At 30.4% G+C, this 24982-nt stretch overlaps 2 protein-coding genes across 8 annotated transcripts in view; one reads left to right on the forward strand and one right to left on the reverse strand.

Moving 5' to 3' along the window:
* LOC129910386 (probable serine/threonine-protein kinase DDB_G0282963) overlaps positions 1–312 on the reverse strand; it is a 364973-nt gene extending 364661 nt beyond the window's left edge. The window contains exon 1 of the mRNA XM_055987749.1: positions 166–312. The gene's annotated coding sequence lies outside the window, so the exon portion shown is untranslated. The remainder of the gene's footprint in view (positions 1–165) is intronic.
* LOC129910387 (axotactin) overlaps positions 1–24982 on the forward strand; it is a 127949-nt gene that overhangs the window by 49198 nt on the left and 53769 nt on the right. For all 7 annotated transcript variants that reach the window (XM_055987756.1, XM_055987761.1, XM_055987759.1 and 4 more), the window contains exons 4-8: positions 888–1107; positions 1938–2073; positions 8071–8355; positions 13374–13904; positions 19336–19532. In XM_055987756.1, coding sequence (XP_055843731.1) covers positions 888–1107; positions 1938–2073; positions 8071–8355; positions 13374–13904; positions 19336–19532 — 1369 coding nt within the window. The remainder of the gene's footprint in view (positions 1–887; positions 1108–1937; positions 2074–8070; positions 8356–13373; positions 13905–19335; positions 19533–24982) is intronic.

Genomic DNA, 24982 nt, shown 5'->3' on the forward strand with positions numbered 1-24982 from the left:
GAAAAATTTCTTAAATTCATATGACAATAGCCCTTTGTGAGATTGCAATGTAGGGTTCTGTAGTAAAAGCACAAGATAATCTACTCATGATTAAAAAACCACCTCCAAGGGAAAGGGGCTAATGGACTACATTGAATTAAAAATATTGTTCTTAATTTTATTTACTTTAACACCCTTCATCCTTAAACTTTAATTTCACGAAAATGGGTTTAAAAAGGGTAGGTTTTAGGTAAAAAATGTTCCACAAACGCGACACAACGCGACACAACGCGACAAAACGCGACACAACGCGACACAATGCGACACAACGCGACACAAAGCGACACAACGCGACACAATGCGACACAACGCGACACAACGCGACACAACGCGACAAAACGCGACACAATGCGACACAATGCGACACAACGCGACACAACGCTACACAATACGACACAACGCGACACATTTCACCAGAATCACCCAGTATTTTACTTCCACCAATCATGTACATTTTCAAGGGCGTTGTGAACCCTCAAGATATTTTTTGATCGGGCTGAGATTTGTTATTCTCTATTTTTATGACTAATGGAAGTTTCGCTCCACCCTAATATACAAATACATACTTTTTTAATTTAAATCGTTTGAGGAGTTTTCGTGAAATGTCATTTTTTTTTTTTGTCTTTCAAAATACTTTTGAATTTGTAACTACTAGACTTCAGCATCTTAGGCAAAGTAGAAACAGAGAGACGACCAAACCGACAGATAGACTAGAGACAGATTATATATTTTGGTTATCAGTTACCAAATACCTACCCAAAACTCGATGTTTGATATTTTATTATACAAAAAATTCTTCTCTATTTAATTTAATTTTCTTCTTTTTCCTTTATTTTCTACCTTTCCAGATTGTGTCGTGAAATTTCCTTCCAATTTCGTACCCGTCTGCCGCACGGTCTTTTAGTCTATCACAATGTGAAAAATCCTGATGGAATTGATTTGGATCCTTACGCTTTGTATGTTATCGTTGAAAAAGGACAACTTAAAGTGGTGCATGTCTTTGGAAAGCATGCGACAAGTGTCACTGTCGGTGAGGGGCTGAATCGCAATGAATGGCATAGCGTAATGGTAAGTTGTAGTGTAGTACTTTTATATAATATAACATTGCAAAGAATATAAATCGGCGCAACGCTTTCGCAAACTAAACAATGATGAAAAGAAAAATTGCAACTTTTCAATTGTTTCGAGTATATTCGAGTGTATATGTGTTGAAAAGAGACTCTGAAGACAATAAAGATGAACTGTTCGCATTTTTCTTTTCAACGCTCGGTGTGCTATTGCATTCTATTTTTTTGTTCTCTGATAAGTCATTGATGGGGTATTGAGAAAAAGATAGTTAGACAGAACTTCGAAGTGCACAAAATAGGGGAAATACGGATTTTTAAATGAAAGTTGGCATTTACTGTGTTCTTGATGATGTGCTACTCAAATCGATGAGAATCAACAAGAACGAATATTTGCACCATTTTAAAGTGAATAGAAATTAACATAAGTTTTGAAATATCCAATTTAGAGAAAAAAAAAAAAAACACTGTAAATAAACAACGAATTCATTATTTTTGAAAAATAAACTTTTTAAGATCTAAATGATTGAAATACTCATCGCTTTTTATTTCAAAATATTAAATTTTAGTTTTTTTTGTTTCTGTTGTTTTTAAAACAAGTTTTTTATAATTTTTTAAATATTTCATAATTTCGTATATCAAAAAAAATATTAAACTTTTAATTTCAAAGCCTCATCAGACATAAAATCCAAATTTCCCCTATTTTTTCCGCAGAAAATGACAATTTCTTCTCTTCTATACAACATCAGGAATTCATTTTATCCTTTCATCAAAACCTAATCAATTTCTATTCTTTTCGTTTCATTTCTATTTCGTTTTTTTTTTTATTCGCAGGTCCGTATCGATGTGCATGGTGCAAGATTAATAGCTCGCATTGACAATAGCCAAGAGGAAGTCTATCTGAAAGGACTGAATCACGACACCAACTATGGCGTCTCAACGAATCTGCCCTCGGTTGTTCTTGTTGGCGGTAAGTTCTATCTTTCATTCTGTCTCGTTTTGGGTGTGTTGATGATGTTGATATCGTTGCAAGTCTTTCTTTCAAAATATATTTTTTGGATTTCTTGCTCTGCCCATCTTTGTTTTTGTATTAATGTTTTGTCAACACAGGCATAATGATTTGGTATTTATCACTGTGACACTTAATTAAGGTTTGAATTTGGATTGCTTTTTTTATTTGAAAAAAAGTGGGCTTGTCTCATTAACGCTTTGGAAATGATATTTATTTTAAGTATCGATAATGGGCTCTTTCATAACTTATTATCGATAGGCTCTCAACACGTTCAGTTATTTTTTGTTTTTTATTTGATAATTCTGTCATTTATAAAAATTGGCACGGAAATGTTCATAATGTTTAGTATATATCATAAGAATAATCAAATATGTTTTGACAGTCGTATATACAGAAATAATTTAACATTTTGGTTAAATACTTGTTTTTTTTTTTTATTTTCTTGTATTCTAAAAAATGGGTTCACCCTTAAAAGAGATAAAATTTGGCCCTTAAATTTTTTTTTGTCGTTGTAATATAGCTATTTTTTTTTTTTTCGATTTTGATCACCACAAACATTAGAGGAGAATATTTAAGATCTTTTCCTCTGGTTTTTTTTTTTTTTTTTTGATACAACCAATCTACAAAAAAATGGAACAAAATTACCCCCTGTAGTGTAAAATTGACGTAACTATTTGCAATGAAAACAGTATAGACAAAATGAATTGATTTCGACGAAGATGAACAAAATCGGAAAGCAATATCTTGCTAACCATTAGTCTAACAAAGAAGGTTTTGATATTCCAATTTTTTTCAAATACAAAGTCCTTAAGAGGACGAAGGCTGCGAAAATCGAAATTTTTTGACGTTTTTATTTGCATTTTTGATAATGTTTCGCTCGAAACTCTTGTCCAAAAACGTTCATTGAAAAACCGAATTATACATATGTATACTTAGAAAGTTACTGTACTAAAAATTTAATATAATTTTTTTTGAGTCAAATTATACTTTTCAAAAGATTTTGGTATGCAGAGTTGAAACGGTATAGGTAAATGAAAAAAATTACTAAAGTAACTATTGCAAGATAAAAGTACATATTTATGTGCATTTTTACAAAAAGACATTAAAAATGGGAGGAGCGTTTTTTTTTTTTTTTGTTTTAATTAAAATACAAAAATTCAAATGATTAGTACTCAAAACCAGAAATAAAATATAAATTAATATTTTGTTTTCAAAAAACTAACTAATTCGTCGGCCGAGTATTTTTTTTGTCGTAAACGCCAAAATGCACGTTTTTAAACTAGCAGGCTACGGCCACGTGATAAGCGGCGACCTTGAGCGGCAATTTCAAAACCCTACAAGGGCAAAATATTCGATGAGTATTCGGCTCGCACGCGGGAGTCCCAGGTTCGATTCCTAGAAGTGCCAATTTTTTTGTATTTTATAATTACAAATAAAATAAAGTTGGTATGCCATAAATTTCAAAAGAATCCAATCACCAGTTTTGAAAAAAAATCAACATTTTTTCAAAAATCCAAAAATGCATTTCTTCAAAATTTTATTTTTGATTTATACTTCTTCTTCTTCTTCTATTTTTGATTTATACTAAGACTATATAAATGCATTTGTATAAAAAATGTTGATAAAATTTAATAATTCGTTTGAGAGATATTCTGAGTTTAAAAAAAAAAAACGGTTCTATGACAGGTACCGTTAATAATGACTTTCGAAAAAATCTTTTTTTATTAAAAGATAGGTTCAAAAACTCACACTTATTTTTTTTTTTTTTTTTAATCGTTAAAAGAGTATTTGAGAAAATTATACATTTCTAGAATAGGTGCATCACAGGTATGGTTAGATAAGGTTCTAAAAAAATTAATTCCATAGAATCATCTGCACAATCTCCAAAAACTGCTACATACCAAGTTTGAAAAGAATCCGTTTAGGCTATAGCTTCTTAAACAGACAACGATTCGAGTCCCATGTTCGATTCCTGTCGGGGCCTATTTTTTTTTTTTTATTTTAACGAAAAAAATTAATATTTTTTAATATTTTCCTTCACAAGAAACCATAATTTTCACCATTTACTAAAATGTTCGTTGCTCAGGATTAAAAAAAAAAAAAATAGAACAGAGCTGAGCGACGTCCCTCAGACGCTCAGGATTGCCGCTCAGCCGCTCAGGGTGTATGTGGCCACCGCCATACATTTTCATACGTTCTAATATAGTTTTGCCGCTCAGGATTGACGCTCAGCCGCTCAGGACGTGGCCGTACCCTTATTTATTAGATTTCACTAAACTGCTCTAGCCGGCTGCATAGTTATACAATACATAAAGTTTAATGTAGCCTTTATGCAACGTTACATAAATTTCTATTCATAAAACATTTTCTTAGCCATTATAGTTATGCTAGGTTTGTGTCCAAATAAGTACTAAAAATGGAAAATTAATACATTTAATCACGACAAACAACTTCATCTGTCGATAAAACAAACCCATCTGATTCGAAAATAAACAAAAAAAAAAAACAGGAAATTATATCAGGAAAAAATCTTCAAATTTCTTATTTCTTGTTTTAGTTGATTTCAAATTGTTCACTAACTTGCAAAATCTAATCCAAAAAATAAATTCTTCAATGAAAAAAAAAAATATATATACAAATCATGCTATGTTTCCTTTTTCTGAAAATTATGTGATGTTCAAATGACATTTAAGCAAAATATATTCTTATTCAGGCTCTAACAGTGTTGCCGAAAGTACTCCCATAGGAGTATTGTGCTACTTTCAGCACCTCCGTACTCCCGTACTCCTCCTTTCACATTCGTACTCCTATTTTTTTTAATGACATAAAATATTTTACACTTGTAGCAAAGTGTAATGTCAGCCTAAATAAATTTAATTTACTTTAAATTTAATGCAAATTTGGCAGCACTTTTACCTTCAAAGGAAATTTTTACTAGGTGGTTAGCTCTTGAACAGGTTGTGGCAAGAACGCTAGAACAGTGGCCTGCATTATTACATTATTTTTTGGAGAATTCTTTTGAATCTTCTGACAACAATCTTGATCTTGTTCACAAGATTCAAGAAGAACTAAATGATACCACAAAATTGTATTTATTATTTCTATCCTATGTTCTCCAATTGACTAAGCAGCTAAACTTAGAATTTCAATCTCAGTCCGTCCGGATTCATACATTTTTGCCATACGTAAAAACGTTCTATAAAACTATTTTACAAAATTTTATCAAATCGGATGTGTTAAGCGACGAGTTTCTCTCCAATCCGAATTTGTCTGAAATTTATTTAAAAAATATTAACTCTGTATACATTGGGGCTAAAGCTGAACTTTTTATTAAAACAAACAAAATTGAAATAAATGAAATAATTGAGTTTAAAGGTGTTTGCCGAGAATATTATAAGACCCTGTGTGCTCAAATTTCACAGCGAATCGATTTTGATGACGAAATTCTCAAACATATTCAAGGCATTGACCTTTTAAATTTAGCAGAAAGTGCAACTTCAATAATTTCTTCCATTCCCGATTTGATTAGCGAAAATGAAATTGAAAACCTTGACATGGAATGGCGAACACTACTTAGCCAAACTATGGTTTCGAATTCATTAGAAATAGAAGAATTTTGGTCAGAAATATTTAAAAAAAAATGCTCTTAATTAAACACTTTTCCATCTGACAAAGGATTTTGTTAGTGCTTTATTAAGTCTTCCGCACAGCAGCGCAGCGGCAGAACGAGTTTTTTCCCAACTCTTTATCATCAAAGATAAAAAACGAAACAGATTGGAAGTAAATACAATAAATGCAATTATGAGTTGCAAGGAATTGTTAAATAGAATTGATTGCCACAAATGGAATCCTTCAAAACAACTTTTAAAAGCGTATAAAAAATAATATTTGTTTTTTTCTTATATCATTTTATACTTAGGTACCATATAATCAAAATACCTTGATTTTTGCAAAACCACTTCTATTTAATGTACTTAATACATATCTTGTGATTAAAATATCTAAGGTCCTAATTTTTATTCTAAAAAAATAATATTACTATAGATTAAGCTATCTACCATAAGACAGATATTTTATTACTTTTGTTATTTGAATTAATAATTTATTTATTTATGTTTTGTTTTTTTATGTTTAACTTAATATATTTTTTTAAGAGCCAATTTTTCAATCTTCTAATAAACAGTCAGTTAACTGTTCGATGAATAAAGTTATTAAGCTCATAAACAATCAGATAAAAACATTGAATTTTTCAATCAAGAATAATTTATTCTACAGAATAACAAAAAAAAATTGTCAAATTCAAAAATATTTAAAATTAAACGTCATTTTTATTCATGATTGTTTTTGTTTTCTTGTGATTCCACTGTATTTTTTTCAAAATTCTTTTAAAACAGCTTTGACAACTGACACAATATTTTTGTTGAGATTATTCCTTAGAATAATTTTTATTCGTCTCTGAAAGAAGCAGATAGCTAGTTTTATTCTTAGGAATAAGCTAAATCTGCCTGTTGAAAAATTGATTTTTTCTCTATCCTTAGGAATAAGTACTACCTGACTGTTTAACTGACTATTGAAAAATTGGCCCTAAAAATAAAACTAAAAAAAAGTTTCAAGACAAAAAAATTACTGTACTCCTATTTTGTTCAAAATACTCCCCTTTTTTTTCTGCCGTACTACCTTCTAATATTTCTCTCCGGCAACACTGGGCTCTAAACAACCTAAAAACGCGTTAAGCTTATACAACCTCTATTTAACGTTGCATAAATTTTATAAATAACAGTTTTCTGTTTGAAGACATTATAAAGAGTACATAATGCTATGCACTGTCTATGATGAGTTTATAAATAGGGCTGTAGATACATATATATTTATACGCTTAAGAATGTGCTCTTTTCAATTTTGTTATCAGATTTTGCCTATCCTGTACCGTTACTGAGATAATTAGTTTTCATTTTGTCGTATATTCAAAAAAAAAACATCACATTAGTATTGATTTGTCGTAAAAAATGAGTTTCCGACAAACTCATTTTGGGAAAAAACCATGATAATTTGAAAATCAAAAGAAATAAGAGAGTTTTGACTAAAAAAAAATCAAATTAAAAACGTCAATTCTGGAAGTGATCCATGTTTCTACTAAAAACCAGCTACAGTTATCATGACATGGAACCGAAAATTCAATCCTTAGAGTGTCACAGTATTGTCTTTCATTTTCTATAACCTACTCTATCATTCCAATTAAATTTTTCTCAAAACTTTTAAAGAAAGAAAAAAATAATTAATTTATTCGTATACTCATAAATAAATCCACACATAAGGTAAGTGTTGGCAAGTTCTGGAAGGCCAAAGTTTATCTCAAAAATGGCATCAAATCCCACTAATTAATCATGTCCTCAACAGAATCCACCAAGATATCTCATCCTGATTCACAGACACAGGGACTTGCCCAACACAAAATGTGTTTTCAACATATCCCCTCAATGTGTATCCTTTTCAATATTTTATGCTTTGTCCGAAAACTCTCCAATTATATAATGGTGTATTTTTTTTTTCTTTTTCTTTTCTTTTTTTTGTCGACAATCCAACATATGCCGGCGGCGGCAATCCGGAAATTCAACCAAAAACGGACAAATAACTCACACGTACCTCTTTCTACTCGTATGATTTTCTGTGCAAAATACTTTTACCATCAATACCATTTTTTGGGGATATTCTCTTCCTGAACTGGATGAACGGATGGAATGGGATGTGTGTGTATGAACGTTACCATCACAACCACCAATACCATCATCATCATCCTGAACATCATTGTCGTTTTCGTCGTCGGCGTCGTCATCATCATCGTCGTTGCGCTACTCTGCTGGTGTGGTTCCAACAAACTATATCACCATCATCGTACCACCAATAACCAACACCACCACCGCCACCATCATCATCATCGCCTTCGCCATCCAAAAGGATTATCCTCGGAAGAGAAGCTGCATGGTGTCAAGTATATTATCGAATCATTTGTTGGTTGCATTCGAAATGTTGTCCTAAGCTCAGGAAAAGCTGCCTCCGATCTCCTACCAATCACCCCGTTGGTAGCCACAAAGCATGAAAACGTGAACGAAGGATGCTCCAATAAATGCCATTCGAGACAGAATTTGTGCTTCGTGGGATCCAGATGTATTAATCACTTCTATGGAATTTCGTGCGACTGTTTCGGTACTCACTATGAGGGTGAACACTGTGATATCTATAGTAAGTATTTATAACTACCTATATCCTCTTATATGTATATATTTTGTATTTCACTGTATAGAAACTTAAAATTAGGGTGACCATATTTTTTTTTTTTTTTTTTTTTAAATAATAATCATCGAATTTTAGGACAATTTTAAGGACATTCAGCAAAGTTTATTAAAAATATTTTCCTACCACTTTCATTCGGTTTTGAAATTTTCAAAAAGTCATGGAGTTTTTGTAAAAGACAAAAATTTGAGAAATATTGCCTTTTTCCTTTCAGTACAAAATAAAGAATAACAACTTGTCTATAAGGGTCATTTGCTGAATCGAAACTTAAATAATTTATGTTGAACATAAACTCTTATTATCTACTTTTTCTTCTGCGTAAACTGTCACATACGGATTTATGTTGAACTCAAATGCTTAAGTTTCGATTCAGCAAACGGCTCTTAATATTGTTTTCGAAAACATAGAAAAAATTATAAATGGTCACCCCACTGATAACTCTATTCTCACACAAAAATAGTAAAAAACTTGAAATTCATACAAAAACCATTATATACGACAACGACGACGACAACTAGGATCCTCTCCTGTATATCGTGCTAGCAGAAATTCTCTGTAGGTATTATTATTTTAGTTTTAGAAAATTCGAAAATACGATTTTCGGATGCGCTTTTCTCTTTTATTTTTGTCTATTTTTTTTAATTTTTAGTCTATTTTAGTTTTAGTGAGATACTTTATTTGTGGGTTGGGTTTGGCAAAGAGGTTTAAGGACATATAAATGGGTGTGGTATTTGGTGATTAATGAAATGGATTTATTCTTTGAACATATTTTCTTGGAGGTAAGAAATATTTTTGTGCAATGAATGTGAGTGTTGTATTTACGCAAGGTTTTTAATTAATTAAAGAGATTTGTGCATCAGCAAGATAGTCGTCGAATTGAAACTATAAATATCCTTTTCGTTAATTTTAAAATTTCTGTTGTATATCTGAATTTGATGATGGTGATGATGAAGAGCAAAATTAAAATATGGTGTTGAAGGTCTTCCCCGAGGTTCCTGTGAATTGTTCTTTGGGTAACCAAGTTTTTGGTAAAAGAAGAACGGATCGTGAATTTTTTAAAATTTCTTTTCTAAAAAATGACATACATACGTAACACCTTTTTTTGAAAAATGTTAGAAAATTTGTATGCATTCAAAATTATTTTTTTTTTTAACTAAATTTAATTTTTTTTTAGCTAAATTTAATATTTTTTTAACTAATGTCGTTTTCGATTGGCTCTCCGGAAGCGTCCGGAATCATTCAGAAGCCTTCTGAAAGTGTTTTATTCGCACTATTATGACAGACAGAACGCTTCTGAAAATAAAAATTCTCTTCTTGATTTCAAAACAGAATTCACTCAAAATCACTAATATTTAAATAAGTAAACGTCAAACAAAATTTTCTAGTAGAAAAGCAAACAATTTTTATTTGATTATTCACCAATACAGATATAAAATTTCAGAATTGAGTGGAAGCGATTTAAACTGTTTTATTGGATTTCAGAATGAGTGAATCCTTGAGTTATTCCAATCGAAAACGACATAAATTTAATATTTTTTTAATTTCTTTTTATACAAAAAATGTTGAAACTTCGACATTTTGTTCTAGAGTTGTCAAGCAATTAATACCAGCAAAGAATTGAAAATGCAAAAAAAAAATCGTAAATCTTGTCTTAAAGGCTTCTAGTTTGGGTTCTATTGGTTTGATACTCAAGATCAAGGTCTTTAAACTCTGGGAAAATTACAAACACTCATTATTCAAATAAACATTAAAATTACATCAATGAGACAATCAATAAAAAGTGTTAAATGCAAAAATGCATTTTATACTATTTTGAAGTACCTACGTCACAAGGATAAAACTTTTGCACAATATTAGTAAGACTTAACTACGTCAAAAAATAACAAATTCATTGCTGGCCGTGGAACGTCCACTTTCGCCTTTTTGTTTAATGTTCTTGTCTTTTAATGTATGTATTAATGAAATTGCTAAATTATAATGGTCTTTTATTCATTTCCATTAAATTTGCTAATACTTTGGATGTAAAATGAGTGTCAAAACAACATTATTTCCAAGTAATTAAGTGGTTTTGATTCCCAACAAAACGTTGGGTGTTAAAACAACACATACAAAATATTTATTTTTTGTTAAATCCTCTTTGATAAAGATATTTTTTTAAAACTTTTAGCTAGTTTCAACTCTCAACAAGGCCTCTAAACCGAATTTAAAGCTAAAATTGTACAGAGTTTTTTGTCTCTCCTGAAAAAAATAAATAAAAATGTTACTTATGTTGTTTTAACAATCACCGATTCAAGTGCGTGTGACGCAGTCTTGCATTTTATTTACTGACAATTTTTTCGCATCAAATATAAACAAACAACAGATAAGCAGATGTATTCAAAGAATTTCGGTATTTACGAGTTGGCTACTATTAAAAGCTTTTTAAAAACGAGTAAATCAAGCGTCTTAACTTAACCTCTAATAGAAGAGGAGTCCCAACTTGTTCACTTCTTAATTCTATCTATTGCTTTTCTCTCAGTGTACGTTTGGCTAATAACAGTAAGACCCTCGTTTAAGCAAAAGCACTATAAAATTTGATAACAATCGGTAGAATTATTCTTTCGTTTGTAGTTTTATAGTGGTTCACTGCGGTGTATACGTACTTTTTTTTTCTTTCGTATAGACCCTTCAGTTTTCAGTAATTATTGTAATTGCTTAAGTACATGTAAAACAGAGTATATTGTGGGGTTCAAACGGAAAAGACATATTTTGTGCAAAATGTTATTAAATTGCGTTTACTAATACAAATTCTATATTAACTGCTAAATTAAATCCTTAAACAAATCGTAAAAGACCTCCAATATGACTTTACATTTCTTGGCACTAGTTAGTTACAATCTAAAAGTCCTTTCTAAATACAAATTACTATCTTCCTTGGTGGTACTGTGAGATGGCTTTCATTTAATATTGAATGAAATTCTTTTTACTTCTGTGAGATAAAATACAATTTACAACAATTCAAAAAAGTTTATCCACAGCGCATTAGTTACAGGACAGAGATGACGAATTTTTTCGTAACACTTTACATAATAATTTTAAAATTAAAAAATCATGTAAAATGTTTATAAAATTAAAGAAAATACTAACCCATTTTTTTTTTGCTCAAATATATTAAAAAATAATAAAATATAAAAATTATTGACATTAACCAACCTGAGACCTTATTGAATATTTAAATCATTTCAAAATTAACTTTCACATCATTATGAAGATGAAAAACGTTTAGTATATCAATGACCTTTAAATAAAGTTCTCCTGAATAAATAAAATTAATTAATGCCAATTAAAATAGTTTGCTAAATAAATTAAACAGTTTTTTTGTATTGTTATTTTTCACCCGCGATATGACATTAACCTACTGAGCAGCTGTATGGATTCACACAGATAAATATTTTTAGTATAATTGTGTGCCCTGATTCGCCTTTCGGCATATTGATCTCCGTTCTCAATCACACTCATCATCCATCCACAAAAAAAAAAAAAATAATATAATATATTGGAGAATAACTCAATTTCCATTTATATATACCTAGAAATAAATATCGACAAAACCCCAAAGGGGTAATTATATTTTCACACTGCAGGAAGGCTACTTCTATAACAGACTGAATGGATATAGGATATCTGTCTCGTGTCCTCATGTCCTGTGCTTGTTACTGGTATTTCCGTTGTCTGTCACCTGACTTCATTCACTGTGTTCACTGTCCAATTCCATTACAACCACAAAAAAAATAATATATATGTACTATGTGTTTGTGTGTATATATATGTACATATGTATAGAAAATTGCCATCGGTGATAATCTGGTAATACAAAAAAAAAACACACACACATATCTACATTACTGCAATTTCTGATGCAAAAATATCATACCTACATCCCTTGCCTAGGGCACCCAAGGGCATCCCAATGTGTTCAGTGTCTATGGTATTTGTTGGTGACGTTCAGGACATTATTTTTGAGAGCAAGTTAAATAAAATGACCGGTAATGGATCGTGGAAAATTATTTTCAATATGTCAGTTGATTTTGACACTCTTCGTGACACGTCGCGTCGGTGGCAGTAGTTCACACAATGCTCGTTTTCGGTAATCACACACATCACACCTGTGTATTTCATTTTCAGACAAATGTATGCAATGCTTTCTCTTGTGTCCAGTTAATTACCCACCATCCTAGCCTTGTTTGGCATTATCCAGAATATGGCAAGCACAATTTTGGAAATACTGAATAAATGATTTTTCAAATTAAAATCGTTGAAAGTGCGTACGATATTTATGTGTCCTTTACTCCTCCTAACGCATTATCAACAGTGGACCAAAAAACTTGAATTTAAACGAATTTTCCTCAAAACGTTTTCTCTTATCATCCGAATAGAACAGTTTCTCAACTAGGTTTCCAATTCGGGATATCCGAATATTTAACTTGAAAAACATACACACCTTGTATCGGAAAGTTAACTATCCGAAAAACAATATTTCAGTCTCCGCCCGGTTCACTATGAAACCGATAACCGGATCTCCCGAATATAGAACCTTGCATGCCCAAATTTCCATAGGTTTCCAATACGGAACATTCGAATATTTAACACGAAAGATATACCTTGTATCGAAAAGTTAAATACCCAAAAAACAATAGCCAATAACTATTCGGATTTGCCGAGTACAGGACCTTGCATAGCCAAATTACCACAGGTTTTCAATACGGAACATCCGAATATTTAACACGAAACATATGGATACCTTGTATCGGAAAATTAAATACTTGAACAACAATATATCAGTCTAAGTTGAATAAGTTAAGTCAACTGACATCAAAGTTGAATAAGTTATAGTACTTTTTTGAAGAATTTTCGGTTTTCTACCCACTGTATAATTTCAATACCTAAAAATCATTTATTTTATCGTTTCTTTCTTCCTTACTCATCAGCTGCAACAATAATGACTCTACGTGGTGCAAGTTATGTATCATACCGCATCTACGACTGGAAGGATCGAGTCCATTCGTCCACAACCCGAATCAGTATGATGTTTCGGACGCGCCATGATGACTCGGCTTTATTCTATGCTAGCGGTGAAGCCCTCAAGCATCAGTACATTGCTGCATCCCTTAAAAACAAATCGATACATGTCGAAATGGATTTTGGTGATAATTTGATGTCAGTTGTATTGCGGGATGAACTGACACGCAGCTATTGGCACAATTTGACAATTTACCACGACCAGCGAACTGTGAAGATAATCTTGGACCAGCAAATAAAAACAGTGGAAATACCAGCTAGTGCGAGTGCGAATTTGTTGTTCGACCCGGAAATATATTTTGGCGGTGGACCGGATTTGCACAAGAAGAAAGGTCTAGCATCGCATAATAATTTTGTTGGCATTTTGAAATATGTCTACTATAATGATGTGTCTATATTGTATGAGCTGAAGAAGGGAAATCCCAAAGTTCATTATCATGGTATGTATTGATAAAATATATGTTGCAAAGCTTTAGTATAGTAAGTTTTCATTGCTAGTTAAATGATTTAGAATATAGAAATATGATGACAGGAAAAATTAACAGAATAGCTTAGAGAGAAGAAATCGGTTATAATACGTAATAGAAGTAATTTTATTTGTAAATGGTTCTTTGCTTCGAAGAATTAAAACTGCAGAATAGTTTAAAAGTATCAACGTGGTATACACTAATGTAGGTATCTATACAATAAATCAAACTAAAAAAGAAACTTCTTATCCCTCACTTGGTTTGGGGACTGGTGCGTTGCATAAATATTTAGGAAAAATAGCATGATTTTACCCTATAAATAATTTTAATAGAAATGAAAATTTCTAAAATTGGTTCACTGTGGCGTATACGTATTTTTTTTTACAAACTTCTGAATTTTAATTTTGACAGGACGTCAGATTGGATCGATTTTAAAATTTTTGAACCGACATTCAAAAATTCATTGAAATCATGTTTGATATGTGTAGTGTATATCTATCGTCGGTTGACAACCAAAACTCAATAACTGCAATTTTCACTTGACTGCCAAGTGATTTATTTTCAGGGTTGTAAAAATATCAATTTAAAAATAATGCATTGGAAATTAAAAAAAAAATATTTATTGCAAATTAAAAAAAATGCATTAAAAAAAAATATTTTTTGCAACTGAAAAAAATTTTCAATTAAAAAAAATTTATTGCAACTGAAAAATATTTGCATTAAAAAGAAATATTTATTGCAACTAAAAATATTTTGCATGAAAGAAATGTTATTAGAAATAAAAAAATTTCTGCATTCAAAAAAATAATTCAATGTAAAGTATGTGTATTAAATATTTTATTTAATACTCTTCGAATTTTGAGTATTTGGCCTTAGTATTAGTTTCAATATTATGTATAGTTGAAATAGCTAATGTCTGGTCAAATAGCCAAATTATAAGAAATTCTACGATTATTAAAAACAAAATACTTAATGCTTACATTCTGCGTTGAATTTTTTATTGCAATACATTTGTTTAATGCAATAAATATATTTTTTTTTTAATGCTAATATTTTTCACTTGCAATAAGAATATTGCAATGAATATTTTTTTTTTATTTTTTTTTTTCTTGCAATAAATATTTTTATTTTTATTTTTAAATTAGTAATGGTAACGAATACATTTAAAAAAAATGATTTTTTACAACGCTATTAAAATGTGAGTAATAAATCTCTACACTTTTATTTTTAAATGGGTCTTTGCCTTGAAGAATATAAACTGCAGAATAGTTGAAAAGTATCAACGTGGAAGAGATAATGGTAGTTTGGCAATATTTTTAAGTGGTCGTATGTACTAAAGTTTCAAATAAATCAAACTAAAAAGAGAACTTCTTGTCCCTCAAACAAATTCTTGTATTGGTTCACTGTGGCGTATACGTATTTTCTTGCAATCTTAAAAAAAAGTTTACCACTTGATTTCTTATATAACAACGTATTTTTAGAATTTGTGAAGTAACTAAAGATCAAAAATTGGCAATATTAGGGAACCCGGCAGCAGCTTAGATTTTGATGATCTTTCTCTTCAAACGTCGGTAATTTAAAATACTTAAAGTCTAAGATTAAAAAATTTTTTATGCCACATTTATTATGATTTGAAATTACAACAGGAAATGTCAATATGTATTACAGTTTATGAAAAAAATTAAAAAGTATTTCATTTTCGAAGAACTTTTTTTAATAGAAGTTTTTATTGAAAAAACCCATTGAAATTGAAGTAATTTATAATTTTTTTTTTCAAAAGTGTGATACATATATAATACCTTTTCTGCTTCGGAATTCAACTGATAATATTTATAGCCAAATTTTTTTTAAAATAAATTTATATTTTATAGAAAAAGTTTGGAAAAAAGTTATTTTAAATTTTTTTTAATAACATTTTTTTTTTTTGTTTAATTCTGAGTTTGAGGACCATTTTTTCAAAAACTCTTAATTAAATTTAGTGGATTTAAAGTTAAGAGATAAGAATTAGCTTCTGGCTTTTTAAAAATGTATTTTAAAATATTGTAGGTGTTGCCGTTGTTTTCAAAATATTTTTTTTTTTTGTGTTTGAAGTCAGATTGTGAGAAAATTGCATTTATCGCTTAAACGATGGAAGATTGTCCCTTACTCACTCTTTTTTTTTCCTTAAATTACCTAAAGAATCTTTTGCTTTCATTTGTTTTATGAAATTTAAGCAAAAAAAAATGGTTTTGTTCAAAAAAAAAATTAATTTTAATTTAAAAAAACAATACGGCAACATCGACAATTTTAATCTATAGACTTTAAAATATTTTTAATTACTTACGTTTTAAAAAACAAAGTCGTCAAAATCAGAGCTGTTCGGCCGGGTTCCCTAATAATTTGCTTTAGTTACTTTACTAAATAAATATTTTGATTAATTTCTTTCAAAATTTTTGTTTAATTTTTCTTAATTTTAGCATTAAAACTATAAAATGATTTGGGTACACAAATTTTCGTAGAAATCGATTAAATCGTTTATGGAAAAGTCCGAAATCAACAAAACGGTTTTATAGTAGGTTACCGTTAATATAGGTTAAAAATGTTTTTTATTTAAAAAGTAGGAATTTATTTCCCAGAATACAAATTTTTTTAATCAAAATCGTTAGATCCGTTCTTGAGAAAAATAAATTTTTCCATTTTGCTCATATATTATGATATAGAGGTCGAGACTAGTTAATATTTCAGCAAATCTAGAAAATTGCCTTGTATAATGTCATGATAACTATTGTAAGCCTACACTTACCTTAGTTTTTCTAAATTTAACATAAAATTCATGCAAAATGAACTGTTATCATATGAAAATTTTAACTGTCACTTACAGAAAGAAAAATACGTCTTTTAGTGAAATATAACACATTGTTATTAGCATTCTCAAAAATGTCCCCCCAGTCAGGAGACGAGGATTAAGTTGTCACAGCAAATGGATCTACTTGTAATATTGATACAAATCGGATACCTCCCACGGATACATAGTTTTCATATTCATGCATCGCTGCACAAATTCAAGAAATTCCGTGCTGTATGCCTACCTACAAAAAAAAAATTATCAGAATTAAATTAATATCAAAAACAGATTATTGAGAATTGATTCATTGAAAGAATGGATTAGCGTTTTCTATACGCAAAAGAAATAAATTGCACGACTGGGGTCGCACGTACTTGCTCTTATGCTTAAAGTAACTATAATGTTAAAGCTTTTTATTCAAGAAATTTAAAATTTGATATTTTGAAGAAATTTTATAAGTAGTATAAAAAAATTAAATCTGTTTTTATAATTAATTAAACTCCGTTTTAAATTATCTTAAAACAAAAACCAAATATGCCATTTTATTTCTTGTATAAAAAGGTATTTTTAGAAAAAAATTTTCGAAAATTGTAGGAGCCGTTTTTTAAAAAAATAATTTTTTATGTATAAAAATTTTTTAACATTTTTCAAAAAAAAGTTGGTATGCCATTTTGAAGAAATAATTAATTTACACATAAAAACTAAATTTCAAAATTTTTCATTGATCCGTTTTCAAGAAATTGATTTTTCAAAAAAAAATTTTGAAATATTTTTTAAAAATCCAAAAATGCGTTTTTTGAAAATTTTCTAAATTTTTAATATTATCTTTACTTACACACGTTTGTATAAAAATTTTCATTTAAATCGGGTTAATGTTGTACGAGATATTCAGAAATGAAAAAACCCGTTCTATGACAGGTACCGTTAATAACGGTACAAAAAATATTTTTTTTATTTAAAAAGTTGGCTCTTATGTGTAGTACTACACACAAAAATTTTAATCAAAATCGTTAGAGCCGTTTTTGAAAAAAAATTAACTTTTCTATTTCCGTTATATGGCAGGTACCGTTAGTTTTGGTCATAAAAAAAAAATTTCAATTTCCCCTCTAGGGAATCACCAAAAACTGCTAACTACCAAGTTTGAAGAAAATCACTTCACTCGTTTAGGCTGCAGCTTCAGATAGAGACAGACACACAGACAGACAGACAGACAGATAGACAGACAGAATTGCCGGACCCACTTTTTTGGCATTCTCTATCATCGTAATGTCATGTAAAATTGTTATCTCGAGTTCGATTTTTTTTACGAATCCTAAACTTGCCCTATAGTACCTATATCGCAAGTAAAAATAGAGAACAAGAATTTATGCTCAACTTAACAATTTAAGTTTTTTTTACCAAATGGCCCAGAGATTTACGTTACCCTTAAAATGGTGAAAATTACATTTTTCTTAATCCTTTCGGACCCAGCGTTACTCTCATGTAACATATTTTTAAAAATTCGTAAAAAATATTCCATTAAATATTTTTTTAGGTTTCGATGGCTTAATTGAAAGATAAAGATGCCTAGTTACTGGATTATTACAAAAATTTAGTCAAATATCATACCTTTAATTTAGTTTTTATCGAAAAAGGAACTGAATTTCACATTTTTTCTTTTTTTTCAAAAAATTTTTTTTTTAATTAGGTATGGTCATAATTTTGAAAAAAAGATATAAAAAAAGTTAATCTAGAAAGTGTTTTGCTTTTTGGCTTAGAAGAAGTAGCATATATTATTGTTCTATAAAAAGTTATTTTCTCAGTTGTCCGACCTTTTTTGGTGCTCATAGGCAGTGCATGTTACTTTCATGTTACATAAGAATAACACATTAGTTTTGCTATTTATTATTTTTGAACCTAACTTTTTGCTATTCATATTTCTTAGTTGTGATGTATTTGATACGATAATACTGAAAAAAACATTTTTTAATATTGATTTTCATAGCTTGGGTTCGAAAGGGTTAAACCAATATATTAAAGGTTCCACGTTCTTGTTCAAAAATGTATCTTTAGTCCTGATAGTGCAATAACTCCTACCGCTAGTGCGTTAATTAATGAGAAAAAACTGTTTTTTTTTTTTAACCATTTATTACACAACTTACAACCAATCAAAGCACTTAAAAAAACCACAGCATTTAGTTCTTGGATGATTTTTAAGATTTTAATAAATGTTTGATAAGCTGACTTTCATTTCTGATCTTCTTGTATGTCAGCAACATATAATACAGATTTCTGTCCTAAGTTATACAAAAAGTAGGTATTATTTGTGCGTGAAGTAGCTATCATATATATATTCTTAAAAGCGAACTTCCTGTTGTTTCGTTTATAATAAATTCTATGTTAATCCTCTTCTAAACGGATATTTCTTTTTTTTTTTAATATAAAATATCCTTAAACAGTATATTCAATTTCGTATACATTAGATATTACATAATATCCTGCTTAAGGCTATTGATTTACATTACATATACATATACAATATTATGTTCTCTCTGCGATTATACTTAAAACATTATTACAACAACATTTTACTCTATGTAGGTATCCTCGAAGCTGAATTCCAGGAGAATGAAGTGCATGTCATCCCAATAACGTATCCTTTTGCGACATCTCACATTTGGTGGCCTATAAATCAAGCCGAAGAATTTAATATTAAATTCGATTTCCGAAGCAGCAGGACGGCTGCTGTCCTCGCATATAGCGATGTAACAACTTCAGCCGGAAATGGATTTTGGGAGGTAAGTTCTATATACTAATACATACTTATATTTTATACTCACATACAAGCTTATACACAAAATGTGTCCTAAATCTATTTGTATAAATGTAAACCTAGAATTGGGATGCGATGTTCATCGTCATCGTTGTCGTCGTCGTAAGTCGTAAGTAGATTTTATTTTTTTTTATTTTGAGCCTTGAAAACGACTCCGCACGACACGACACGACTAGGACAAGGACGACACCGTCCTAAGTATATTTATTTCAGAAGAGAAGGAGTCGTTCTTTGGATATATTCAATGTATACTTATATGAAAGGATAAGTCGTCCTTTTTTTTTTACTTTTTTTTCTATTTTTGCTGGGCTGCATGTCAGGATTTAGAAGACTACCGAAAGGAATTTTCGCAGATAACTTCTTGTGTCTTGCCGAATGTGTTCGGGTCGGTACCCATAATTTTATGGGACTAGTTTCCTTCAATATCCTGTGCGAATGTGTACTATAGCTTAGTTTTGTATATGAACTGTATACAAACCACCGTTTGCCACAGAATATATATCTCTTTTGCCAAATGAAATGGTTGAAAGTTCAAAATTTAGGGGTTTCCTTTTGAAGCCCCCGCAGATCTATACTCAAAAACCGTCCTTGCTCCAAGTAAAACACATATTTCCCCCCCTCTCTTTATGTTTGTATACTAGATATGAATGTTGTTAATGTTAATCCTTGCTTTTGAGTCAAGCTATTTGCAACGATTACAGGGATGCATAGTGGGCGGTAGACCATAATATGGAAAGTGGGTTGGGTTCATCGATGGAATTAAATTACTAAAATCGCTCTCTCTATGAATTGAACCATATTGCATCATATCGTGAAAAGAAGAATCCATTTGAGCATCCTTAAATGGATTGAGTATTTTTAAAGGGTTAAAGGGTTTTATTTTGCTTCGGGTTAGATATACACACTACACATATAGATACAACAAAATCAATTACAATCTGTATACCTACGTGAGGGATGTGTGATTAATTCAAAAGGTTTATACTTTTGGTTCGTCGACGGGAAATTGAAATATATATTGATATTATCTTTAAATTGAATTCTATTTCATTGGGTGGTGTTGTAAAATATAAAACACGTATTTCCTTAAGAAGCTCATCAAAAGATATGGGTAATTTCAGTAAATGCATATTATGGGTCATTTAAGGATTCATCTTTTACGAAAGAAATTAGTGACTAAATTTGAAATATTATATTATGACGCTGACCGCGACAAGACGACAAGGCGATAAGGCGACATGGCGAAAAGGCGACAAGGCGACATGGCGACATGGCAACAAGGCGACATAGCAACATGGCGACATGGTGACAAGGCGAAATGGCTGAACGTTTCCGAACATTTTCGAACATTGCGGATATTGCCAATCATTGCCGAACATTTCCTATTATTTCCGAACAGTTCCGAATATTTTCGAATACCTCCGTACATGGTTCTTCGGCATATCCAAACAAAAGTTGCTCAAGCTAATTTCACCATAAGCTCAATTATTAGATAGTTACAGATTATTTTGAGGAGTTTTCAAGAAATTCCAACATAAGAAAAATACCGTGTTTAAATGATTTTTATTGAATTCGAAACACTGTCAATATTAAATTCCATCCTAACAAGACCACCAATTAACTATCAGAATTGTCTACCGTTGCAATTCTCATAATTTCCAACTTAAACTCAGAACAGACAGACTAATTGCTATACCGTCCCAACATATAACTAAAAACTAATAGTCACATTACCATTCGAGCCGAATTATTTTCTCCATTGCAATACTTGTAATTGAATTGAACCTTTCCTATTGTCCGAAACCCAAAAATATGGATTTAATATGAGATTTGGTCAAACTGTTGTCAATATAATTACCAATTCCCAGAAAAAGACTTTGCCTTTGGAGCTTATAAATAAGCTTTTATTAGTTGACAGTTGTCGTTAAAGAATAATGAATTGGCAAAAGGACATTATTAGGGCATAGTTGTAGTTCGATTGTGTATAGCTCTGACAGTTTTGAAATTGTGAACCAATAATATGGAGGAAGAAGAAACTCAGTGATGAACACAATATAACCCGTACCTTCACTTTGTTTACTATACACTATAAAGGCCAATAGACTCTTGACCAATGTCAATGATGGTATATGACATGGTATATTTGTATAGGTGTGTAACAGTACAAATTTCACATCGTCCTGAACTAATTTATTGCTGGTCATTAACTTTGCAATGAGACATTTCACTTTTAATTGATTGCACACTGAGGCAATGTGTCGATGGTTTTTGTTATTTATGAAACCCATAAAAGGATTCAATACTCCTCCTCTACACACACACACACACACTTACAGACTTATAAAGAGAACCATAAATGGATAGATTCATAAAGTGACCGGAACAGAATTTCCATTTCCGTTTTCACATGAAAAACACATATTTTCACTTTATGTCGTCATATGACAAGTGAATGTGAATATTGTTGAGCGCATTTTATACGCCCGCTAAAATTTTTAATTAATTTGCAATTTATGTTTTGGAAGAGAAATTTTGATGAAGTTCTCTTTAGTTGAAAATCAGCAGCAGCACAGCACCAGTGGGATAGGTTAGCAGGACTTCTCTCTGTCAGAATATATAATATTAATGCAGAACTTTGATGATGAGGATGTTATAAAATCTCAATATATCGTTTTGGTATTTTGAGTTTATGCTTGAGTATTCAAATAATGTTATCCCATCATCCACATCCACAATCAACCTACCCCAGAGGTAGATTATTACCTTTCTGGAGGAATAAATTTTGGTTGTATGGATATTTGCCTTGCGATGACATTCAAAATGATGCCATAGCAAAAGACCAGAAATATTGTTGTTCCTCTTGATGTTGCTGGGGTTTGTGTTGAATATTAGTATGGACAAATATTTTAATTGAGGATAAATTTATGTGTGCATAAGGATGAAGCTTTTCATTCCAAGCAAATAATTTGGATTTAAAGTTTCAAGTTTTGTTATTAATTTATTAATTGTTGCATAATTGATACTTTGAATTTATAATAATAAATCCTGAAGGTGTTTTAGTTTTGGAATTATTTAAATTGCAAGTGGGTCATAACTAAAATTCTGTTTAAGCTGATGAACGTTATTGTTAAAAGTTAGGATTTTGTCAGATTTTCCGTTTTTTACAAATATTTTATGAACAAAATGAATGTTTGCAATCTTAAATGTCAAATTTTGACCAAATTTTGATGTTGTTCATGAAGAAATCAAAATGACAATGCAATTATTAAATGCAATTGTAATCACAAATGCAAATGCAAATGCAAATGCAAATGCAAATGCAAATTCAAATGCAAATGTAAATGCAAATGCAAATGCAAATGCAAATGCAAATGCAAATGCAAATGCAAATGCAAATGCAAATGCAAATGCAAATGCAAATGCAAATGCAAATGCAAATGCAAATGCAAATGCAAATGCAAATGCAAATGCAAATGCAAATGCAAATGCAGATGCAAATGCAAATGCAAATGAATAAATCAAACTGCAAAAGTGCCAAAATGAATAAATCAAACAATGGAAGCATGCAAGAATGAAAAACCAAAATACAAAAAATCCAAAAAATTAGAATGGCAACTAAGCCAAAAATGCAAGATTGGGAGAATAACACAAGAATGCGAAAAATCATTTGTGTATTCAAAATATAAAAATTCCAAAACATAAACGCAAAAAATGTAAATGAACGAATGAATAGGGATGCAAACGATACATCGATGTTTTCAAAACATCGATGTTTTTGTGAAAAACATCGATGTATACATCGATGTTTCTTAAGTCGATACATCGCCGATACATCGACGCTAAATTTGCAAAACATCGACATCGTTCATTTTGTTACTCGTTTTTCTTTTTTTGCATAATAACAGATCTTGAACTCTCAAACTCAATCTTTTTTGTCTAGTGTTCAAAGCTTCAAAGTTTTGTCTGAGAGAGATGCAGATGATTAGGATTTTGATGTATGGAAATATCAAAAATAACTCATAAAACATACAAAATAAATCGTCTTTAACGACAATCAATACAACTATGAGTGAAACAGAAGTAGAATTGTACCTCTCATCTCCTGTTCACCAATTAAAAGTGACGCAATTTTGTTTTGGCAAGATATGAAAACTCTTTTTCCAAAACTTGCACTGGTTCAAATGGTATATCTTCCTATCGAAGTTACGTCTGTTCCAACGGAACGTTTGTTTTCGGAGGCTGGGGCAACCATCACCCAGGATAGAAACAGGCTTCTGGGCACTAGACTGTCCAAACTTCTTTTCCTGAACTCAATTTCTGAATTACTTTCTACCAAATAAATAAACAATGTAAATTTAATGTAAGAAATAATGAGCTCCGTTTGCTTAGAATTGATATAGTATTTATATACTATAAATAAAAACGAAAATCGTATTAAGAAAATATGTTTTATTTTGTTGATAAATTTTTCTGTTTTGTGGTCTTAAAACTGAATTCAAGTTAGGTTTTTGGGTTTTAAACAGATAAGACATACAAATTTTGTTCTTTAGATACAGTAGATCGTATTTATGTCCAACAACAAAAACATCGGAAAAACATCGATGTATCGAAGATAGAACCGATGTTTTTTTAACATCGATGTTGTAAATAAAACATCGATGTTTTCAAACATCGATGTTTTTTTTAACGATGTTGCATCCCTACGAATGAACGAATGATAGAAAAACAGGAATGTCAAAAAAAAATCAAAAATGCAAAAAAGTCGAAAAATGCAAAAAAGTTGCAAAAAATGAAAAAAAAAACTAAATTCAAAAATGAAAAATTGTCCGAAAATGTTTATTAGATAGGTATGCAAAAATACAAAAAAGTCTTAATTAAATCCGGCTTTGCAACTTGATTGATAAAAAATTTAAACAAAACTTTCAGGGAACTCTGCTCCACTCTTTTTGATGGCCTTTTAGAATAACGGTGTAAAGGAAAGCGGGAGAAACTTTGATGGCCCAAGATTTAACAAAAACAAAAGACACGTGGATATCCTTAAAGTCTATTTCATTAATATTCATTAGAAAATACAAGATGAGGAAAATACATATAAGCAGTTTTAATTCAAAATCATAAATTCACAAACTTTAAAATGTGCAGTAAGCAAATTTTTAGATTCCCCCAAAAGTTAACCATTTCCTTTTACCAAAAAGAAAGCGAAAGCTGAACGGAAAAAAAAAACATTATTCAGTTACATAACAAAAGAATAAACTTGTTAACAATTAAAGTTGCAAGAGTGGTCTTAATTGAGCAAACTTAATGCAGTTATCCTAAGCCTTTTCAATTGAAACTTGAAACTGTCCGTCCATACTCCCTTGCTTCAAGAGAACTTTTGGGACAGCCCCCTCTCGCCGCGGGTCGCCTTGCTACCAC

This window comes from Episyrphus balteatus, chromosome 2 (genome assembly GCF_945859705.1).
Source record: "Episyrphus balteatus chromosome 2, idEpiBalt1.1, whole genome shotgun sequence".
In the NCBI taxonomy this organism is placed as follows: domain Eukaryota; kingdom Metazoa; phylum Arthropoda; class Insecta; order Diptera; family Syrphidae; genus Episyrphus; species Episyrphus balteatus.